This window comes from Geotrypetes seraphini, chromosome 1 (genome assembly GCF_902459505.1).
Source record: "Geotrypetes seraphini chromosome 1, aGeoSer1.1, whole genome shotgun sequence".
Classification (NCBI taxonomy): Eukaryota; Metazoa; Chordata; class Amphibia; order Gymnophiona; family Dermophiidae; genus Geotrypetes; species Geotrypetes seraphini.
In genome coordinates, this window is record NC_047084.1 from 351,571,273 (window position 1) to 351,591,594 (window position 20,322).

Here is a 20,322-nt window from a genome sequence, read left to right on the forward strand (position 1 = left end):
CACTTGTCATACCAATTTCTATGTCATTTATAAATAAGTTGAAGTGCACAGGTCCAAGCACCGAACCCTGCAGCACTCCACTCGTGATGCTTTTCCAGTCCGAGTATTGTCCATTTACCCCCACTCTGTTTCCTATCCGCCTCGGTGACTGTGTCCTTAAAAAGGGACCATGCTTGCTCTAGCGTTTTTACAGTGGTCTTGAGGAAGTCCACTGCTTATTCCTAGGATAAGCAGAATAAAATCTGTTTTACTCTTTAGTATCTTGCCAGGTATAGTACTTGTGTGACCTGGGTTGGCCATGGTTGGATACAGTATAATTGGCTTGAGAGACCTTCAGTCTGTCTCAGTATGGCAACCCTTATGTTCTAGGTTTTCTTATGACCCACAATCTTTTGCAGGTTTTGTATGCTGATAAAAGTTTTGCAATACCAATTATACTGCAGCACTTTACTTAGCATACCTCTCCTTAGGTCTTATCACTTGTTAATTAATACTCAAACAGAATTGCATGCACGTACATCTGCATATGTGTTGGAATGCTATTCTGTGCATATATATTGCTATTGCAAAAATAGTATGCATAGAATAATAGCACATGTGCAAAATTATGCACACAACTCTAGATATAGATACAATTTTTATGTGCAAAATAAGCTGCTGCTAGTGCAGATCTATGTGCATATGCATTCATGTTCTCTCACCTTTGCATACTATTAGCTTACTGCACTGTTAAGCAAAATATTTTCTTTATGTTTGTGTTAAGAAGCTGTGCATGGAGTAGCATAACCTTGCATTAGCATATCCTACAATTCTATGCGGATTTCAAAATGATTCAGATATGCAAGCTTTTTCCCTATCTGTCCTGGCAGGCTCACACTCTATCTAATGTACTTGGGGCACTGGGGGATTAAGTGACTTGCCCAGGGTCATAAGGAGCAGTGCAAGATTTGAACCCACAACCCTATGGTACTGGGGCTGTTGCTCTAACCATTGCACCACACATACCCTTACAAAAAAAATTTTTTAAATCAGGTTTTCTACTGTGAGGCTGCACTTTCTACCATACTTCTCTGCTGTGATGGTAAAATTCTGAAGCTTGCACATTACTAAGGAATACATACCATCTGCTGTGGTTGCTTTCTGGTGAGGCATCAGCATGGCTGCAAACTCCTGTAGCTGGTTTCCTCGGATAATCCTGTCTAGATACATTTTCTCCAGAATCCCATAGGCTGCAAGCTGTTGGCACCTTTCATCTTTGAACAGGGTGGCTAGCATACGAGAACGCTGTTGTCCTAGAAAAAGTACAATGACACCATGCACATCAAGCTTTAGAAACAGCAAGTGATGTGAGCATAACTGAGAAGAGAGAACGTAAGCAGCAGTATTGTCTTTGGACTACTGTTCATTGCTAGAGATCAGAAGAGATATTAGAGCTCACAACAGCCACAAAACAAAAACTAGAGAGCCAAGTTAACAGATGACCAACAACCATAGCTCAACAGAGGTGCTGGAACTAATTAACTGTTAATTATCCTCCCACCAAGAATATCAAAATGAAAATACACCAGCACTGGAATAAGTCTCCTTTCACTAATATGTATTATATTTTGTGAACATATCTTCCTTGTTTCAATTTAACGCTTTCTTTTTTTTATTTTAAACAATTTAACGCTTTCTTTTTTTTTTTAAACAGTTACAGACTGGTCAGCTTATATATATATTCTAAATATGGAGACACTTCTAAACCACATACTATTTCCTCCTTTAGAGTAATGTGTGTAATCATGGAGACTGCAACTTAAAAAAGACAAAAATGATGAAGTCGGTCCAAAGTGAAGCTACTAAAATGGAAAATGGCATAAAAGTGAGTGTGGACAGACACAGATCTTAATATGTATACTTTGGAAGAAAGGCAGGAGAGGGGAGATATGATAAGAGACATTCAAATATCTTCATGGCATGAATGCATGAGAGGCGTCTCTCTTTCAAATTGAAAGGAAGCTCTGGAATGCAGGGGTATATGATGAAAGTAAAGGCGGACAGACTCGGGAGTAACCTGAGTAAATACTTCTTCAATGAAAGGGTAGTGAATTTGTGAAACGGTTTCACAGTGAAGACAAAGACTAGGGGCTGACTGAATTTCTGTTTGTTTATGGTGCCAAAACTAGTCTCAAATCCTTTTTCTGTCCAGTTTCCAATTTTGGCCAAAATCACAACTAGCCATGTTTTTGTTGGAAGTTGAAAATTTAAACTTTGTCCTAGTTGCCCCCCTTCAAGCCTATCTCTGCCTATTTAGGGGTTTATTTAGGGCAGGAGTTATCTCCAGTTACTCCTGCCTATGCTGGCTCTGCTCTCAAAGTGCTTCTGTGACCTCCAGTAGCAACCTCATGAGACTGCCACAGAAGAATTTACAGAAGATGGGAAAGCAGAAAAAAGAAACTGGGACCAACTTGATGGAAAAATAAGTCTCCAGATAACAAAGATAAAAAACGGAATTTATTGACTAAAATATGTTAGCTTTGGGAAATGTATATAGCCGATATCTTTGTATTGTGTTCAAAAGAAAAGGAAATGCATTTCTGGTTTTATTTCTACAGTGTTGAAGTACTTGCTGACCCTTGTTGTAGCTGATGGGGATACCCAAGCACCGCGAGCAGAGGACCTCCTCTAGAGATGGCCAGAACTCCCCTCCACCAAGCACAGCAGTCGCTGGCAACATCCATGAGCCACTGAGGTGCCAGCATCTGTGACTCAGGGACGCTACTGCTGCCTGACAAGCTTGGCAAAACGAACCCCCGGCCAACTGCAAAGGAAGTCCTCAGCTGACAGCTTGGGGGTTCTCATCAGCTGAGTATTTATATTTACATTAGAGGCTTTGGTAGAAACCCGTTTACAAGTATGTATTCTTCCCAATTAATATTTCCAAATTAATAAAGTCTCTTTGCTTATTTGTAAATGGGTCTCTACCAGATCCTTTAATTCAGTAGCATAATTAAATGAAATAACTATTTCTGAAGTTTATAGGGACGGGCGGGGACGTAGGGGACTCCTAGCGGGGACAGGTGGGATTTTGGCGGGGACGGGTGGGATTTCTGTCCCCGTGCAACTCTCTAGCTGTGACCCAACAATGAAAGCTACAGCAATCTAACTGCAGGTTCAGAAACGTCAATATATGAACTTCACAAAAACCAGCACAGCGTTGCCACATCTAGTTTTTGGAAAGAACAACCAGAAGTAGGCAAAGGTAGGGGAGGGTCATTAGGGTGGGCAGACTAGATGAGCCGTGGCCCTTATCTGCCGTCTATTTCTATGTTTCTATGTTACTTTTCAATCAGCCCTTGTACATAGATATAATTTGTAGGAACTTAAACATATCCTTACAATGTTCTCAAAGATATTTCATTTCATAGTTATTTGCTTAAAATAGGACTCCAAAGCTAGATTACCTGCTGATGCCAGGATAGTGCAGTGCAAGGCATGCTTCAGTGCTTCCAGCCTCTCGCTCTCATGAACAATAGTCTTGTAAGAAAGCTCGTTATACCGCTGGGCAGCTTCAATAAACTTCCTTCGATAATCAAGGACACGAGCATAGCAAACCTAATGCAAAAGGACAATTTTATGTAAATAAAAATGGTATGTAACCAGAAAACAGACTACAGAAGCTTAACTGGTTACTACTCAATCGTTTGCTTCCCTGAAATTGTGATCCCACATTCCTTTTTCCCAAAATATTTCCTATGTTTCATTGCAAATAATTCTCAGGCCTTATAGTCATAGCTAGAGAATGACACGGGGAAAAAATTTGTCCCTGTCAAAGCCATCGGAGCCTGCAACAGTAGCATGTGTGCGTGGGTGGAAGCTTCTCTTCTGACGCAACCATAAGTTGTGTCAGAGAAGATTCTGCCCACACACGTATGCTGCTTGCAGGCTCCGACGGCTTTGTGAAGAAGTTACTCAAAACACGCCGTGAATGTAAGGGGGAGGGAGGGAGGGGGGGCCGCGCACATTCCCTCCCTCAACTGCGGGGACAAGGCCATTCACCACTCCACGGGGCAGTGGATGGCCTTGTCCCAGTACCCGCAGTGAGCACTTTTTCCCCCCTCACTGTTTCGGCAGGTAACAGCCACCGTGTCATTCTCTAGTCATAGCTAGCTGGCAGGACTTTTGTGCGCATGGTTTAGTCTCTCTCTACATTCTTTAAATTTATAGGTCAGTTATTCCTATTAAGAGGACAAGAAGAAAATTAGATTCCTTCTGCATATGTTGTGCGCGGCCATGGGGAGATAACCCACCTGTCTAAAATGTCTCACCTATTGCACTGGAAGTATTTTTCTGGGTGAGTCCTGCCATGTAATGAACCCACTAGCAGCTGCTCTGGACATCCTTCAAAGTGGAGCAAAATGTTACTTGAGTTTTTTGCTGCCCACTTTGATCATGCTGAAAATGAAGCTGACTAAAGTTGGTAAAACTTTAAATATACCTCTGATTTGTGCACTTCAAATGTAGGCTTGATGAACATTTTGGTCATTATCTTGACCATAAAGATTTGATTTTGGCTGCTATAGTTCCATCTTTATTAGGTTAAAGGAGATGAAAGGAAGATGAATAGTCAAGTGTCTGCGTCATGCTGGAGAACTGTGGAGCTAGAAGCACAATAGGGCATATCTGGTAAGCCTCAAACGCTGAAATCTTTGGGCTGCCAGTTGGACTAAGGTTGGACTGATCCTTAACCCCTGCGGAACTGAGCACATGAAGGGAGGGAGGTAAAATAGCAGTTGACACCCTCAAAAGCCTCATTCAGCCCCCTGCAGATGCCTGCCTGCACTCAAGCCCCTGCGATTCCGTAGAAGAGATAAGCTACTAGGGATACGGACTCCGAGCTCCACATAGATTTCTCCAGGCTGGACAAACTGGTCCCAAAGTGATTAACCTGCTGGTTGCAGTTCCCAAGTTTGCTTCTTTTCCATGCAAGCAGGGTTCTACCTCACACTGAGCAGCTCTGGTGCATCGATAGCCACAACAGTGACAAATACTGAAAATAATAAAGAAATATATAGAGCACATCAGAAAGACATCTTCTGGCTTGCGTGCAAAAAGAAAAACTGAAGGGGCAGCAGAGCCATTGGTAGGAGTTTAAACCCTGGAGTGGATTCCTTCTGCACAGCTCAAAAGCATGGGGAGAATGCCCTACTGTCCAGAATGACACACCTATTGTACCAGAAATATAATTTTCCAGTTTCTGTTTAGAAGTTTTCACTGATGGATTTCCAATTGCTAGAATTAATTTCATGTAATGTCAAAACAACTGTTTATATCAAAGAATTAAAAAGTAACTATACGTAACATATTACTTTCACAGTAACATAACATATTACTTTCATTAAACAATTAACTAGTAACCATAATATATTTCTTTTTCCTTGTAATTAACTAGTAACTAACATATTTTTACAAAATAGCTTGCCTAACAAGTTTCAAGTTAATTTAGTATTTGATATCCCGCCTATTATGTGGTTTACTACGTGGTTTACAATTGGTTAAAACAAGGTTAAAAAAGGGTTAAAAATAAACAAATAAAAAAGGAAACCCCATCACACTAGGATAAATAAAGAGGAGAACATATTAACTAGAGACAAAAGGGTAGGAGGGGAAAAAATCAATATTTAAATAAAAGTCAAAAGGGCTTACACATTGAGAGGGGGTAAGGGTAAAATATTGCACTATCCTGTATATGGAAGGAGGTTTCATTCCTGATATGGCTAGGAAGAGCATTCCATAAAGTAGGGGCTACTACAGAAAAGATTTTTTGTGTGTTGTGTCATAAAATAGGTGGAGTAGTGAAGGAATTGAAAGTAGATGTTGTTGATGCTGATGAGGGATTAATTGTCTGTCGATGAACGCTGGTGTGTTTTCTTGCTTTGTTTTGAAAACAAGTAGTAAAATTTTAAAGGAGATGCTCATCTTTTCCTTAAGGGAGTCTTTAGGTATATTGACTCTTGAAATACTAACTCAGTGAGGTTTGGATAGTATTATTTCTAATCTGATTTGGGATTTATGATTTGCATTATGCCTAATTATGTTCAAGGCGACTTAAAGTAAAATTTAAAGAGATACAATTTAGCACAGTATAGGAAGCTACAGGAGATATATATATTACCAAACAATTTGAGAGATGGTACAATATAATATTTCCCAGTACCCAATGGGAGTTGTAAAATTCTAACATTCATGTCATTAGTCAGAAAACTGTTGCTCAGTACTGACTGATCCTTCAAAACAAGCTATGGTGGACTATCCTAAATGTGCAGTGTCTGAGAATCTGAGGAAGTGGGTTTGATTTCCACGGCAGCTCCTGGTGACTCTGGGCAAGTCACTTTAATCCTCCATTGCCCCAGGTACAAAAAATAAGTACCTGTATATAATAAGTAAACCGCTTTGACTGTGGCCACAGAAATGCAATATATCAATTTTCATCCCCCCCTAACTTTCCAGTTACGGCTGGAGTACAGCAGAGCAGATCTATGCCGAAACCCTGTCTCAGCTCTACATTTCATAGTTAGGCTAGTATTCTGAACCTTCCCCAAGCATTGGACAAGTTGTCTAGTGACAACTGTATGGATCTGCATTACACTTCTCCCTCCGTATTCCGGCTATAGGTGCGAATATGGAAAAACTGCGAATAACTGTTCAATATGTCATTATTGCTACTAAAACCGCGAATATCGTCAATGCATTTGAGAAGGGGACATGGATGAATTTTAAAGGAGAAGAATCCCCAGCGCTAACAGAACTGGTATGGGAGCTTAAATTAACTCACCACACTGCTATGAAACCCCCTCCTACCCATCAAAAGACTCCAAACTTAACTTTTGAATGTTGGTCAGGGAAAGCTGGAGGTCCAACCAAGCCCGGTTTCTGGACTCAAAGCAGACCCGACAGAGATCAATTTAGATTAAAACAAATCAAAGTCATTCAAAGCTGCTGCCAAAGAGGTGAAGAGTGGAAACGCCCAAGCGGCACAGACTACACTATAAGGAGGAGCAAAGACCTAAAGAGCCAATCAGAAAGACAAGTGAAGGAGATGTCCAAAAAACTGAGGGAGCCAATAGATTGTTCAAGCCGCTATTGGATGTGGGCAGCTTTGTCCCCTCTAAAGTCCAAAGGTAGCTGTTCAATTACAAACCAACGTAAGTGATCAAATTCATGTTGTTTTTCCAGATGAGGTACCATGGGGGCGGAAATGGTGACCCCCTCCAGCCTCTCCGTACTTCACTGCTTCGGCGGCAGCTTTGAATGACTTTGATTTGTTTCAATCTAAATTAATCTGTCGGGTCTGCTTTGAGTCCCAGCGGGGTCATTATGAACCACTAACACCTCGAGCAATTTACATCTTTCCCTGTTATTATTATCTATTTGTGACTTGGTACTTGGTGCACTGCAGGGTTCCTGCTATGAGAACCTATTGAGTTTAATGATGATGTTTTGGGGGCGGAGTCAGCCAACGAAGAATTGCAAATATGTGAAACCGTGAGTGCCGAAACCACGAATACGGAGGGAAAAGCACAGTTACTTACCGTAACAGGTGTTATCCAGGGACAGCAGGCAGATATTCTTGACTGATGGGTGACGGCACCGACGGAGCCCCGGTACGGACAATTTTAGAGTGATTGCACTCTAAGAACTTGGAAAGTTCTAGTAGGCTGCACCGCGCACGCGCAAGTGCCTTCCCGCCCGACGGAGGCGCGCGGTCCCCAGTTAAGATAAGCTAGCTAAGAAGCCAACCCGGGGAGGTGGGTGGGGCGCAAGAATATCTGCCTGCTGTCCCTGGATAACATCTGTTACGGTAAGTAAATGTGCTTTATCCCAGGACAAGCAGGCAGCATATTCTTGACTGATGGGTGACCTCCAAGCTAACAAAAAGAGGGATGGAGGGAAAGTTGGCCATTAGGAAAATAAATGTTGCAAAACATACTGGCCGAAGTGTCCATCCCGTCTGGAGAAAGCATCCAGACAATAATGAGATGTGAAAGTATGAATTGAGGACCAAGTAGCAGCCTTGCAGATTTCCTCAATAGGAGTGGAACGGAGGAAAGCTACAGATGCTGCCATTGCTCGAACTCTATGGGCCGTGACAGAACCTTCCAGTGTCAGTCTGGACTGAGCATAACAAAAAGAAATGCACGCTGCAAGCCAATTTGACAACGTACGTTTAGAAACGGGATGTCCCAATTTATTTGGATCAAAGGACAGAAAGAGTTGGGGAGTTGATCTGTGGGGCTTAGTACGCTCTAAATAGTAAGCTAAAGCCCGCTTACAGTCCAAAGTATGTAAAGCCTGTTCTCCGGGAAGAGAATGAGGTTTCGGGAAGAATACAGGAAGGACAATCGACTGATTGAGATGAAATTCCGAGACAACCTTAAGGAGAAACTTTGGATGTGTACGCAGAACCACCTTGTCAAGATGAAATACTGTAAAAGGTGGATCAGCAACTAATGCATGCAATTCACTGACCCTCCTGGCAGAGGTGATAGCAATAAGGAAGACCACTTTCCAAGTGAGAAACTTGAAAGGAGCTGTAGCCAAAGGTTCAAAAGGAGGCTTCATTAAGGCAGAAAAAACCACATTAAGATCCCAGACTATCGGAGGGGGCTTAAGAGGTGGTTTCACATTGAAAAGACCCTGCATGAATCTGGAGACCAAAGGATGAGCAGAGAGAAGTTTCCCATGAACTGGCTCATGAAAAGCAGCAATAGCACTTAGGTGGACTCTGATGGAAGTAGACTTGAGACCAGAGGAAAGAAGATAGTCTAACAAGGTCTCCACTGCAAGTGAAGTGGGATCATGATGATGCAGAAGACACCAGGAAGAAAATCGAGACCACTTCTGTTGGTAGCATTGAAGAGTGGCCGGTTTCCTGGAAGCATCCAGAATAGAACGAACGGGCTGAGACAGAAGAGAATAAGCTGATGTCAGCCCGAGAGATACCAAGCTGTCAGGTGCAGAGACTGGAGGTTGGGATGCAGAAGGGTCTGCTGATGCTAGGTAAGCAGAGAAGGAAACAGTGGAAGAAGAATGGGCTCCCTGGAACTGAGTTGAAGTAGAAGGGAGAACCAATGTTGCCTGGGCCACGGTGGAGCGATGAGAATCATGGTGGCTTGTTCCTCTTGAGCTTGAACAAGGTCCGTAACATGAGAGGCAGAGGAGGGAAAGCATACAGGAACAGATTGGACCAATCCAGGAGAAATGCATCCGCTGCCAGACGGTGAGGAGGGGAGAGTCTGGAGCAGAAGCGGGGCAGCTGATGATTGTGAGGAGCTGCAAAGAGGTCTATCTGAGGAGTGCCCCATTGAGTGAAAATGGACTGGAGAGTCAAAGGATCGAGAGTCCATTCGTGGGGCTGGAGAATTTTGCTGAGATTGTCTGCTAAGGAATTCTGCTCTCCCTGAATGTAGACAGCCTTCAGGAATAAGTGATGATCTGTCGCCCAAGACCAAATCTTCTGGGCCTCCTGACATAAGAGGCGAGAGCCTGTCCCACCCTGTTTGTTGATGTAGTACATTGCAACTTGATTGTCTGTGCAAAGTAGTAGAACTTGCGGAAAGAGAAGATGTTGGAAAGCCCTGAGGGCATAAAACATCGCTCGGAGTTCCAGGAAATTGATGTGATGTTTCTTTTCCTGAGCCGTCCAAAGGCCCTGAGTTTGAAACTTGTTCAAGTGAGCCCCCCAAGCGTAAGGGGAGGCGTCGGTGGTGATGACTAGTTGATGAGGAGGTAGATGGAACAGAAGACCTCTGGAGAGATTGTAAGATATCAACCACCATTGCAGAGATTGACGAAGAGATGATGTCACAAATATGTGCCGTGAGCAAGGATCCATCGCTTGGGACCACTGGGTAGCTAGGGTCCATTGAGGAGTGCGCAGGTGAAGACGTGCGAAGGGGGCGACATGAACTGTTGAGGCCATGTGACCCAAAAGTATCATCATTTGCTTGGCAGAGATGGAGCGTTGTGGAAGCACCTGCTAACATAGATATTGAAGAGTCTGAAGACGGTTGGATGGCAGGAACGATCTCATGAGGACTGTGTCTAGGACTGCTCCTATGAACTGAAGTCTCTGAGTAGGGATGAGATGTAATTTGGGTAGATTGATCTCGAATCCCAGAAGTTGGAGGAAAAGGATGGTCTGGTTGGTGGCAAGGAGCACTGCCTGAGAGGAAGTGGCTTTGATTAACCAGTCGTCCAGGTAAGGGAAGACTTGAAGATGATGAGGTCTAGGGAGGAGTGTGAGGACCTGCAAAGGGACCTGGACAAGCTGGAAGACTGGGCAAACAAATGGCAAATGCGCTTTAACGTGGAAAAATGCAAGGTCATGCATATAGGTAAAAAGAACCCGCTGTTCAAATACAAATTGGGGGGGGCATTATTGGGAGACAGCAGTCTTGAGAGAGACTTGGGTGTGCTGGTAGATGCATCACTGAAGCCATCTGCACAGTGCGCAGCAGCCTCGAAAAAAGCCAACAGAATGCTGGGCATCATAAAGAGGGGCATAACAACCAGGACGCGGGAAGTCATCATGCCATTGTATAGAGCTATGGTGCGTCCACATCTGGAATACTGCGTTCAATATTGGTCGCCGTACCTCAAGAAGGACATGGCGGTGCTTGAGAGAGTCCAAAGGAGAGCAACGAAACTGGTAAGAGGGCTGGAACACTGCCCATATGCCGAGAGGTTGGATAGGCTGGGGCTCTTCTCTCTGGAAAAAAGGAGGCTCAGGGGAGATATGATAGAGACCTTCAAGATCATGAGGGGCATAGAGAGGGTGGATAGGGACAGATTCTTCAGGCTGAAGGGGTCAACAGGCACGAGGGGGCATTCGGAGAAACTGAAGGGAGATAGGTTCAGAACAAATGCAAGGAAGTTTTTCTTCACCCAAAGGGTCGTGGACACTTGGAATGCGCTACCGGAGGAAGTGATCAGGCAGAGTACGGTACAGGGATTCAAACAAGGATTGGACGGATTCCTGAGGGATAGGGGGATCGTGGGATACTGAGAGAGGTGCTGGGATGTAACACAGGTATAGAAAGCAAACCAAGTAATAAGTATAGAAATCCGACCAGGTCGTGCATGTGCAAGACCAGAGGGTTAGGACTTCGATGGGAAGATAAAACTCAATGGGAAACCAAGGTGGCAAGGGGGCCCCTTCTGGTGTCTCAGACAGGCCGTGACCTGTTCGGGCCGCCGCGGGAGCGGACTGCTGGGCAGGATGGACCTGAGGTCTGACCCAGCGGAGGCACTGCTTATGTTCTTATGTTCTTATGAGAGCGAAGAAAAGCGGCCACCACAATGAGACATTTGGTGACCGAAGGGTAACACCTTGTACTGGTAATGACAGTGATTGATCATGAAGCGGAGGTACTGTCTGGAGGCCAGATTGACCGGAATGTGAGTGTATGCCTCTTTGAGATCGAGGGAGCATAGCCAGTCGCCTTGATTGAGAAGAGGGTAAAGAGTGGCCAGAGAAAGCATTTTGAATTTTTCTTTGACCAAGCATTTGTTGAGATCGCGAAGATCTAAGATGGGTCTGAGATCTTCTGTTTTTTTTGGGAACCAGAAAATAACGGGAGTAGAATCCCTGCCCCTTCTGATCGAGAGGAACTTCCTCTATGGCGTTCAGAAGAAGGAGGGATTGGACCTCTTGAAGGAGGAGGGAGGACTGAGGAGTGTTCAAAGCAGACTCTCTTGGCAGACTTTGAGCAGGAAGAGTCTGAAAGTTGAGAGAATAGCCATGGCGGATGATGTTGAGGACCCACTGGTCCGAGGTGATGATCTCCCAACGGCTGATGTACAGAGAAAGACGTCCTCCGATGGGTTGAGGCAGAAGGGCGGATGGTAGAACACTGGCTAGGCCCTGGAGAATGAAGTCAAAAGGGTTGCGTGGACTTCTGTTGTGGAGGAGGTTTCACCTGTTGTTGCTGTTGCGTCCGAGGTTGACGCTGTTGCTGACGCTGACGCCTAGGCTGCTGAGGAACCTGTGGTAAGGGTCTAGCCACATAACGGCGTTGATAGGCTGATTGTTGCCGAAAAGGCTGGACAGGTGGAGTCTTCTTCTTGGTTTTGAGAAGAGTGTCCCATCGAGTCTCATGTGCCGACAACTTTTGCATGGTGGAGTCCATAGAGTCACCAAAAAGCTCATCCCCTAGGCATGGGGCATTAGCCAAGCGATCTTGATGGTTGACATCAAGCTCTGACACTCTCAGCCAGGCTAGACGATGCATGGCAACAGACATGGCCGTGGCTCTCGAGGTAAGTTCAAATGTGTCATAAATAGAACGTACCATGAACTTCCGAAGCTAGAGAAGGGAGGAAGAACATTGACGAAAAGCAGATCTCTTGTGGTCAGGTAGGTATTTCTCAAAAGAAGCCAGATTCTGAATGAGGTGTTTCAAATAAAAAGAGAAATGAAAGGCATAATTACCAGACCGGTTAGCCAACATAGCATTTTGGTATAACCTCTTACCAAATTTGTCCATGGCCTTCCCTTCTCTGCCAGGAGGGACTGAGGCGTACACACTAGCTCCCGCAGACTTTTTGAGAGTAGATTCCACCAATAAAGACTCATGCGGGAGCTGAGGTTTATCAAATCCAGGTATGGGGATGACTTTGTATAAGGAGTCTAATTTATGAGGAGCCCCTGGAATTGTCAAGGGAGTTTCTAGATTTTTATAGAAAGTCTCCCTTAAAATATCATGGAGGGGCAACTTCAGAAATTCCCTTGGAGGCTGGTCGAAGTCCAGTGCATCAAGGAACGCTTTGGATTTTTTGGACTCAGCCTCCAAGGGAATAGAAAGAGACTCACACATCTCCTTCAGAAAAGTCGTGAAGAAAGCATTGTCTGGTTTAGAGGATGAATCTTGAACCGAAGGATCCTCTTCACCAGATGAATATTCACCCTCAGAGAGAAGAGGCTCTTCGGAGTCGCCCCACAAATCAGGATTTCTGATTTGAAAACTTCGATCCCGGGAATCCGGTGTCGAGGGTTCAAGGTGTCGGGATTTACGTACCGACTTTCCTGACCTCAAAGAAGTGGTACCGGGAGAAGTTAGAGGCTGTAATGGTGCCGAAGTTTGGACAGCCTGATGGAAAGCCCTCGGTTCCGTTGCCAGTACCGGCTTGGAAGTCGAGGAAGCCGAATGGATCGGTACCGATAAAGTGGAAGCGGACAATAGAGGCTGCCCCACTGTCGGTACCGGTGGCTCAGACCGGACCGGGACTGGAAGGTTCGGTTCCAAGAGAGCAGGGAGGAGTTGCTGCAACTGCTCTTTAAGCTGTACCTGGAGGACGGCTGCAATTCGCTTGTCCAGCGAAGGCACCGGTACCGCTTTCTTTTTCTGCGGTACCTGTGGTGCCGCTTGACGCCCAGCGGATGAGGAGCCCGATGACGATGCACTCACCTCTATGGGGGCGGAGTGTTTGCGCGGGCGCCTCGTGGTCGGCAGGACTGGACTCGCTGCCACAGCGACCGGAGGGCGCTCGAGCGGGGAAGGCTTCTTAGCCGGCTTACCTGACTGGTGCGACACCGGCGTGGTGTTGCGCGGCGTCGAAGAAGTGGGTGCCGATTGCGAAGGAGCCGATGCCGGTGTCGATGCCGCAGAATCAGCCATCTCAGCACCGAAAAGTAAGTTTTGTTGAATTTGTCGATTTTTCAACGTTCTTTTCTTTAAAGTGGCACAACGGGTGCAGGTGGAAGCCCTATGATCCGGACCCAGACACTGTAAGCACCAGTTGTGCGGGTCGGTCAAAGAAATGGGCCGTGCACACCGTTGGCACTTTTTGAACCCTGGCTGAGGGGGCATGAAAGTAAAGACGGCCTCTGCCAAATCGAAAGCCAAGGCTTCGATGATGGCAACAGGCCCCGCCGGGGCGAACCCGAGAGAAAAAAATTAAAGTTTTGTGGTTTTTTTTTACTCAAAATAATAAGAAAAAATAAATAAAAGAAGGAACATACTCTTCCTAACAAAATTTTCGCGAGCGGGAAGGCGAAAAAAGATCTTTTCAACGGCCGTTGAAAAGAACGCGTCTTCTTAGCTCCGCGGAAACTAAGAAACTGGGGACCGCACGCCTCCGTTGGGCGGGAAGGCACTCGCGCGTGCGGCCTACTAGAACTTTCAAAGTTCTTAGAGTGCAATCACTCTAAAATTGTCCGTACCGGGGCTCCGTCGGTGCTGTCACCCATCAGTCAAGAATATGCTGCCTGCTTGTCCTGGGATAAAGTGTATTTCTTCTTTTGTTCATGGTTAAGCTGTTTATTAACAAACTTTTCAGTTTATTAGCTGTGTCCATGACTAATCAGTAATACAGAAAATTATTATTATTTTAATATTTGGTGCATGTGTGATCCCTGGTTTTATGATGTCTCAGCTGTCTCTATAAATGATCATAGAATAGCTTATGGGGTAGAACATTGTTCTTCAACCACCGGTCCGAGGACCGGTGCCGATCCACAGAAATTTCCTGCCGGTCCACAGGGCCAGCATGTGCATCAGGCCCAAAACAGTGTTCTTCAACCGCCGGTTCATGATGCGATCGATGCGGCGTTATCTTCGGGCCGGATCCCTCTTCCTCACAGCCGCAGTGCACAAAGCTGCAGGCAGCAGCTCCTATGCACGTCCTGCGCCTGAACCGGAAGCCTTCTCTCTGACGTCGCAACGTCAGAGGGAAGGCTTCCAGATGAGGCACGGGACACGCGAGGAGCTATTGCCGGCGGCTTTGTGTACTGTGTCGGTGAGGAAGAGGGAACTGGCCCAAAGATAAAGCCGGGAGCAGCATAAAACGGCCAGGTGGAAGCAGGCCAGAAATTAAGGCACAACATGGAGGGAGGGAGACAACAAAGGTAGAAGGAATGATTTTAATTTTGAATTTAATGATTGAATTGTGTCAATTTTGAGAATTTACATCTGCTGTCTGTATTTTGCATTGTTCAGGAAGAAATGCATTTGTTTCTTTTTCTCTGGGGTTGGACTGCATGCAGAGTCTTGCATCTTTGGGTTGTTTGTATATATGCTAGGAAGTTCTTTTTTACCCAGAGGGTGGTGGACACATGGAACAAGCTTCCGGAGGAGGTGATAAGCCAGAACTCTGTACAGGGGTTCAAGGTAGGTTTGGATAGGTTCCTGGGGGATAAGGGGATAGAGGGGTATAGATAGAACTTGAGGTAGGTTATAGAAGTGGTCAGAAACCACTTCACAGGTCGCAGACCTGATGGGCCACTGCGGGAGCAGACCGCTGGGCGGGATGGACCTCTGGTCTGACCCAGTGGAGGCAACTTCTTATGTTCTTATATATATTAGTACTTTTAGTTTTTGGTCCTGTATTTGCATAAGGGTTATCTGTGTTCTGGTAGGAATGAACACTGAGAAGCACACAGTGTGCTTTGTGTAGTTTAATATTGTGGTTAACCATTATGTGCTGTTAATAGGATTATATTGTGTGTATATATGAAAAATGAATGGAAAAAATAGTTTTATAATTGGTACTATTATGGTGGCGGGGGTCTGGCCTACGACTTAGCCCAGTGTTCTTCAACCGCCAGTTCGCAGGTCCACAAAATAATTATTTTATTTCCGCGTAAAAAGGTTGAAGAACACTGGGGTAGAGTATTTGCCAAGACACTAGCAACCAAGTTAGTGGGTAAGTGATTTTCAGCATAGTTACGCGTATAGGCGGACCTTCCAAGTGCCCTTAGGGTTAACTAAGTGGATATTAAGGGTAGAGCTGAAACATTACATGACAATACATTTATCAATTATTTCTGAACTTTCTACTCACTCAAATCATATATGCCCAGTACATGATTTCACCTTATAATGTATCTGTAGTTGTTCGTTAGTGGATTCATTCTGCAGCAGTGATGCTCGGTTAATATATGCTTCCGCTTGGACAGGGTCATCATCCTCCAGATACAAGCGAGCAATTTTCAGATAAGTCTCCAATTTGTAATCCACATTGTACTGCCTGTCCAGAAAGTGTAGGGGGGGGGGGGGGGGAGAAGAAAGAGAAATCTATATAGGAAACCTCATCATTTGAAACTAACTTATTTAGATATTCAAGTCATAATCTTTGATACATTTTGAAAACATTACTTTTTTTGTTCATACTAAGCTTATTTTGACTATGTGAGGGAAAGTGACCTGTGCTCCCAGAACCTTATTCACGGAAAATAGAATCTTGTATACTGTGTGCTGAACAGGATGAACTGGATGCAAATGTGTCACAAGATGCCCTACATGTTCTAATGGATTTGCCTACAGAATTTTACTAGAATTGAGAAATGGTTGCTGCACCTAGGATATCCAGGATTTAGTTGTGACTTTTACTCCTAGAAATAACTACATATCTCTGTCATTAATAGCCTGTATTACAGCAGCTAGCCACAGAAAATTTCCTCAGAATTACAGAAAATATTGTTACTCATCTGTAGGAGATATTTTCTGTAGCTGTAGGAGATGTTTTCTGTAGACAGTAAGATTGATCAGGCACACAAGCAGGAGATGTCACTGCAAAGCGACAGGACAGAACAGCTCTCCCAGAACTTCCCAAGTGCAACAGTCTCCAATTACTGTTAATACTGTTCTTGGGGAGTTGGAAGAACTGTGCCTGATCCACATTACTGGATAAAGAAAAACATTCATTATAGGCAAGCATAATGCTTTTTCTGTCCACAAGAAGGACTGAGTTGTCATACAACTGAGTAAATCCCAAGCTCGGGGTGCTCTACTGTTTATGCATTGTCCTTTTAGAAGCAACCTAACATGAAATCAGTGTGAGGGCTGAAGTGTCACAAAGACTGGATAATACAGCTTGACTAAACGTACCATCTTTTATTGTAGACTGATCCAAGTAGTAAATATAAGGTGAAGGTATGAACTGAGATCATAGGTATAAGTATGAAGAGCATCCAGTGAAATAGAGATTTCAGGAAAGTCACAGTAGCCAAAGTGACTTCTGATCTGATGAGATTTTACTTTAGTAGTGAGTATCATCCATTTCCTCATAACTGAGCTGGACAAAAGATGCAGACCACTTTACTAAAGTTCATTGCAACTGGAATGCCAATTCTAATGGTGTTAAAAAGGAAACAAAAAAAGAGGTTTAGATTTTCCTAATGGATTAAGTTCTTATGCCATAGTAAGAGGGGACCTGTTCATAGCCCATAGTAGAGCTTTCTTGCGTGGATTTCTGTGAGCCTTTGGACCATTTCAGGACTGCTTTATAGAAAACTGGTTCAGGAACCGACAAGAGGTAAAGCAATTCTAGATCTAGTTCTTAATGGAGAACATGAATTGGTGCGGGAAGTAATGGTGCTGGGGCCACTTGATAAACAGTGATCATAACATGATCAGATATGATATAATCCCTGGTATAAGTTCATGCAGGAAATCCAACACAACAGCATTTAACTTTAAAAAAGGAGACTATGATAGCATGAGGAGAATGGTAAAAAAACAAAAAACAAAACAACAACCCAAAAAACAACAAAACCAACTTAGAGGTGCAGCTGCAAAAGTCAAAAATATACATCAGGCGTGGATGTTGCTCAAAAATATCATCCTGGAAGCCCAGACTAGATATATTTCATGTATTAAAAAAAGGAGAAAGGAAGACCAAACATCAGCCAGCGTGGTAAACGAGTGAGGTGAAGGAAGCTATTAGAGCTAAAAGAGAATCCTTCAGAAAGTGGAAGGAGGATCTGACTGAAAATAATTGCAAACAGCACAAGGAATGTCAAGTCAAATTGCAAGGCACTAATAAAGAAGGCAAGAGAGACCTTGAAAAGAAGATTGCGCTGGAATCAAAAACACAGTAAAAACATTTTTTAGGTATATTAAAAGCAAGAAGCCGGGAAGAGAATTAGTTAGACCACTAGATGACCAAGGGATGAAAGGGGCTCTGAGAAAGACAAAACCCCAGAAATCAATCCTTTCTCCAAAGATTTGTAGAACAAATATTTAATAGAACCCGCCAGAACCTCTCTGAGCTCCCTCAACATCCTGGGATGGATCCCGTCCAGCCCATTGCTTTGTCTACATTCAATTTTTTAAGTTGTTCATAAACACTTTCTTCTGTGAATGGTGCGGTATCTACTCCATTCTTGTGTGTAACTTTGTCAGACAGACAATCTCGGTCCTTCTCCAGGATTTTCTTCCGTGAACACAGAACAGAAGTATTTATTTAGCATGTTTGCTTTCTCCTCATCACTCTCCACATATTGGTTCATAGCATCTTTTAGCCTCTCAATTCTATTTTTCATCTTCCTCTCCTCCTTTCACTCATATATCTGAAAAACTTTGTCTCCTATTTTTACATTTCTAGCCATTTGCTCTTGTGCTTTAGCCAGGTGTATCTCTTGGCTTCTTTTAGTTCCATCTGGCAGTCCTTTCTGTACTTCTCTTGAGGTTTTTTTTAATATTTCATGAACGCCAACTATTTTGCCTTTATTTTCTACGCCACTAGTTTAGAGAACCATATCGGTTTCTTTTTTATCTTGTTTTTATTTATTTTCTTCACATAAAGGTCAGTAGCTATTTTTATTGCTCCTTTCGGCTTAGACCACTGTTTTTCCACTTCTCATATCCTCCCATCCCAACAGCTCTTTCTTCAGGTACTCTTCCATTTTACTAAAGTCCATACATTTGAAATCTAGGACTTTGAGTTTTGTGTGGCCGCCCTCCACTTTAGTCGTTATATCAAACCAAACCATCTGATGAATGCTACTTCCCAGGTGGGCACCTACTTGAACATTAGAAATACTCTCCCCATTTATGAGGACCAGATCCAGTATCGCTTTTTCCCTCGTGGGTTCTGTCACCATTTATCTGAGCAGAGACTCTTGAAAGGCATCCACAATCTCCCTATTTCTTTCCAATTCTGCAGATGGAACTTTCCAGTCTATATCCGGCAGACTGAAATCACCCAAAAGCAGCACCTCTTCTTTCTTTCTGACCTTTTGGATATCTGCAATCACATCTTTTATCAATTTGCTGTGATTGAGTCTGCGGTCTGAAGACTACACCCAAAAGTTCCAGCTTTTCTTTTTAGAGCAATCCATACTGCTTCTCCCCAGGTCTCCTGCATTTCAGTCATTTGGATATCGATCTTTACATAGAGAGCTGCTACTCCACCTTTTTGACAATGTTTGTCCTTCCTTAAAAGATTATATCCCGGTATGTTTGCATCCCATCCATGGAAGTCATTGAACCATATCTCTGTGATAGCAACAATATTCAGGTCCACCTCTAACATAAAGGCTTGCAGATCATGAACTTTTGTTGCTTAGACTGCGAGCATTTGTGGTCATTGCTTTCTATTTGTCTTTCAGTGGTAAACTCATTTTTTGTATAGTTTTTTGTTTAGTTTCACTCCCTGTTGCATTGCTAAGTGAATTACTAATATTGTTTACGTTGCTATCTTTACTACTATCACATCTTGTTTTTTGCTGGGGGATGGCTTCCATAATTGTCCTTCATACATATGCCACCCCCACCTTCTAGTTTAAACATCTAGAAACATATTGTCTAAATTTCTTAGTAAGGATTCTTTTTCCTGTTATAGTAAGATGTAGCCCAAAATTACAATAGTTTCTTGTCTTCCCATGTATTTTGCCATCCTCCTATGTACCTAAAGCCTTCTTGAGGACACCAGGCTTTGAATCACCTATCGAAGTCCTCTGTGTCTAACTCTTTCCACTCGTAGAGGGTACCTTCTGAAAAAACTATAGTCTTTACAAAATGTTTTAAGACCTTCTGTTGCTCTCAGAAAGCTTTCTGTGTTGCAAGTGGAGAGTTGTTGCCAGGTCATTTGTTCACAGATGGATAACATCATCAGTGTTAGAACTGTAGTGTTAGATATTTGTAGACATGTATGTCTTTGATGCTGTGTATGTTAATTGTGAGCAGCTTTGGTTAAAAGCAGATTATTAATGTTTTAAATAAATAAATAAATGCTTAGTTTCTTCCTTAATTATGGTCAGTATTTGCCTGGTAGCCGAGGATCCTGGAAGGCATTTCACTATATTTTGATCTCCTTGCCCTGTGATCCAAAGTTAATGCCTCCGATGATGGAACCCTCCAGCAGCAACAGTTTTCTGTTTTGGGCTTTTTTATTTGTGCTTAGGGTGTGCCTTCTCTCTTGATTTACCTTCAGTGGTTCCAGTCCCACCTCAATTCTGGTGGATGTTTCTGTGTTACATGTCACAGTCTTCCTGAGTCTACTGTGACCCATTTATTCCTGGGTTGTTTTATTCTTTGAGGCACAGGTAGTAAATTG

General features: G+C 43.7%; 1 protein-coding gene across 3 annotated transcripts in view; it reads right to left on the minus strand.

Moving 5' to 3' along the window:
* COPS4 (COP9 signalosome subunit 4) overlaps window positions 1-20,322 on the minus strand; it is an 89,902-nt gene that overhangs the window by 15,034 nt on the left and 54,546 nt on the right. For 2 of the 3 annotated variants that reach the window (XM_033963944.1, XM_033963952.1), the window contains exons 5-7: window positions 15,858-16,011; window positions 3,447-3,597; window positions 1,122-1,292 (exon numbers count right to left, since the gene is read on the minus strand). In XM_033963944.1, the coding sequence (XP_033819835.1) occupies window positions 1,122-1,292; window positions 3,447-3,597; window positions 15,858-16,011 (476 nt within the window). The remainder of the gene's footprint in view (window positions 1-1,121; window positions 1,293-3,446; window positions 3,598-15,857; window positions 16,012-20,322) is intronic. The other variant, XM_033963961.1, reaches the window with a different exon arrangement.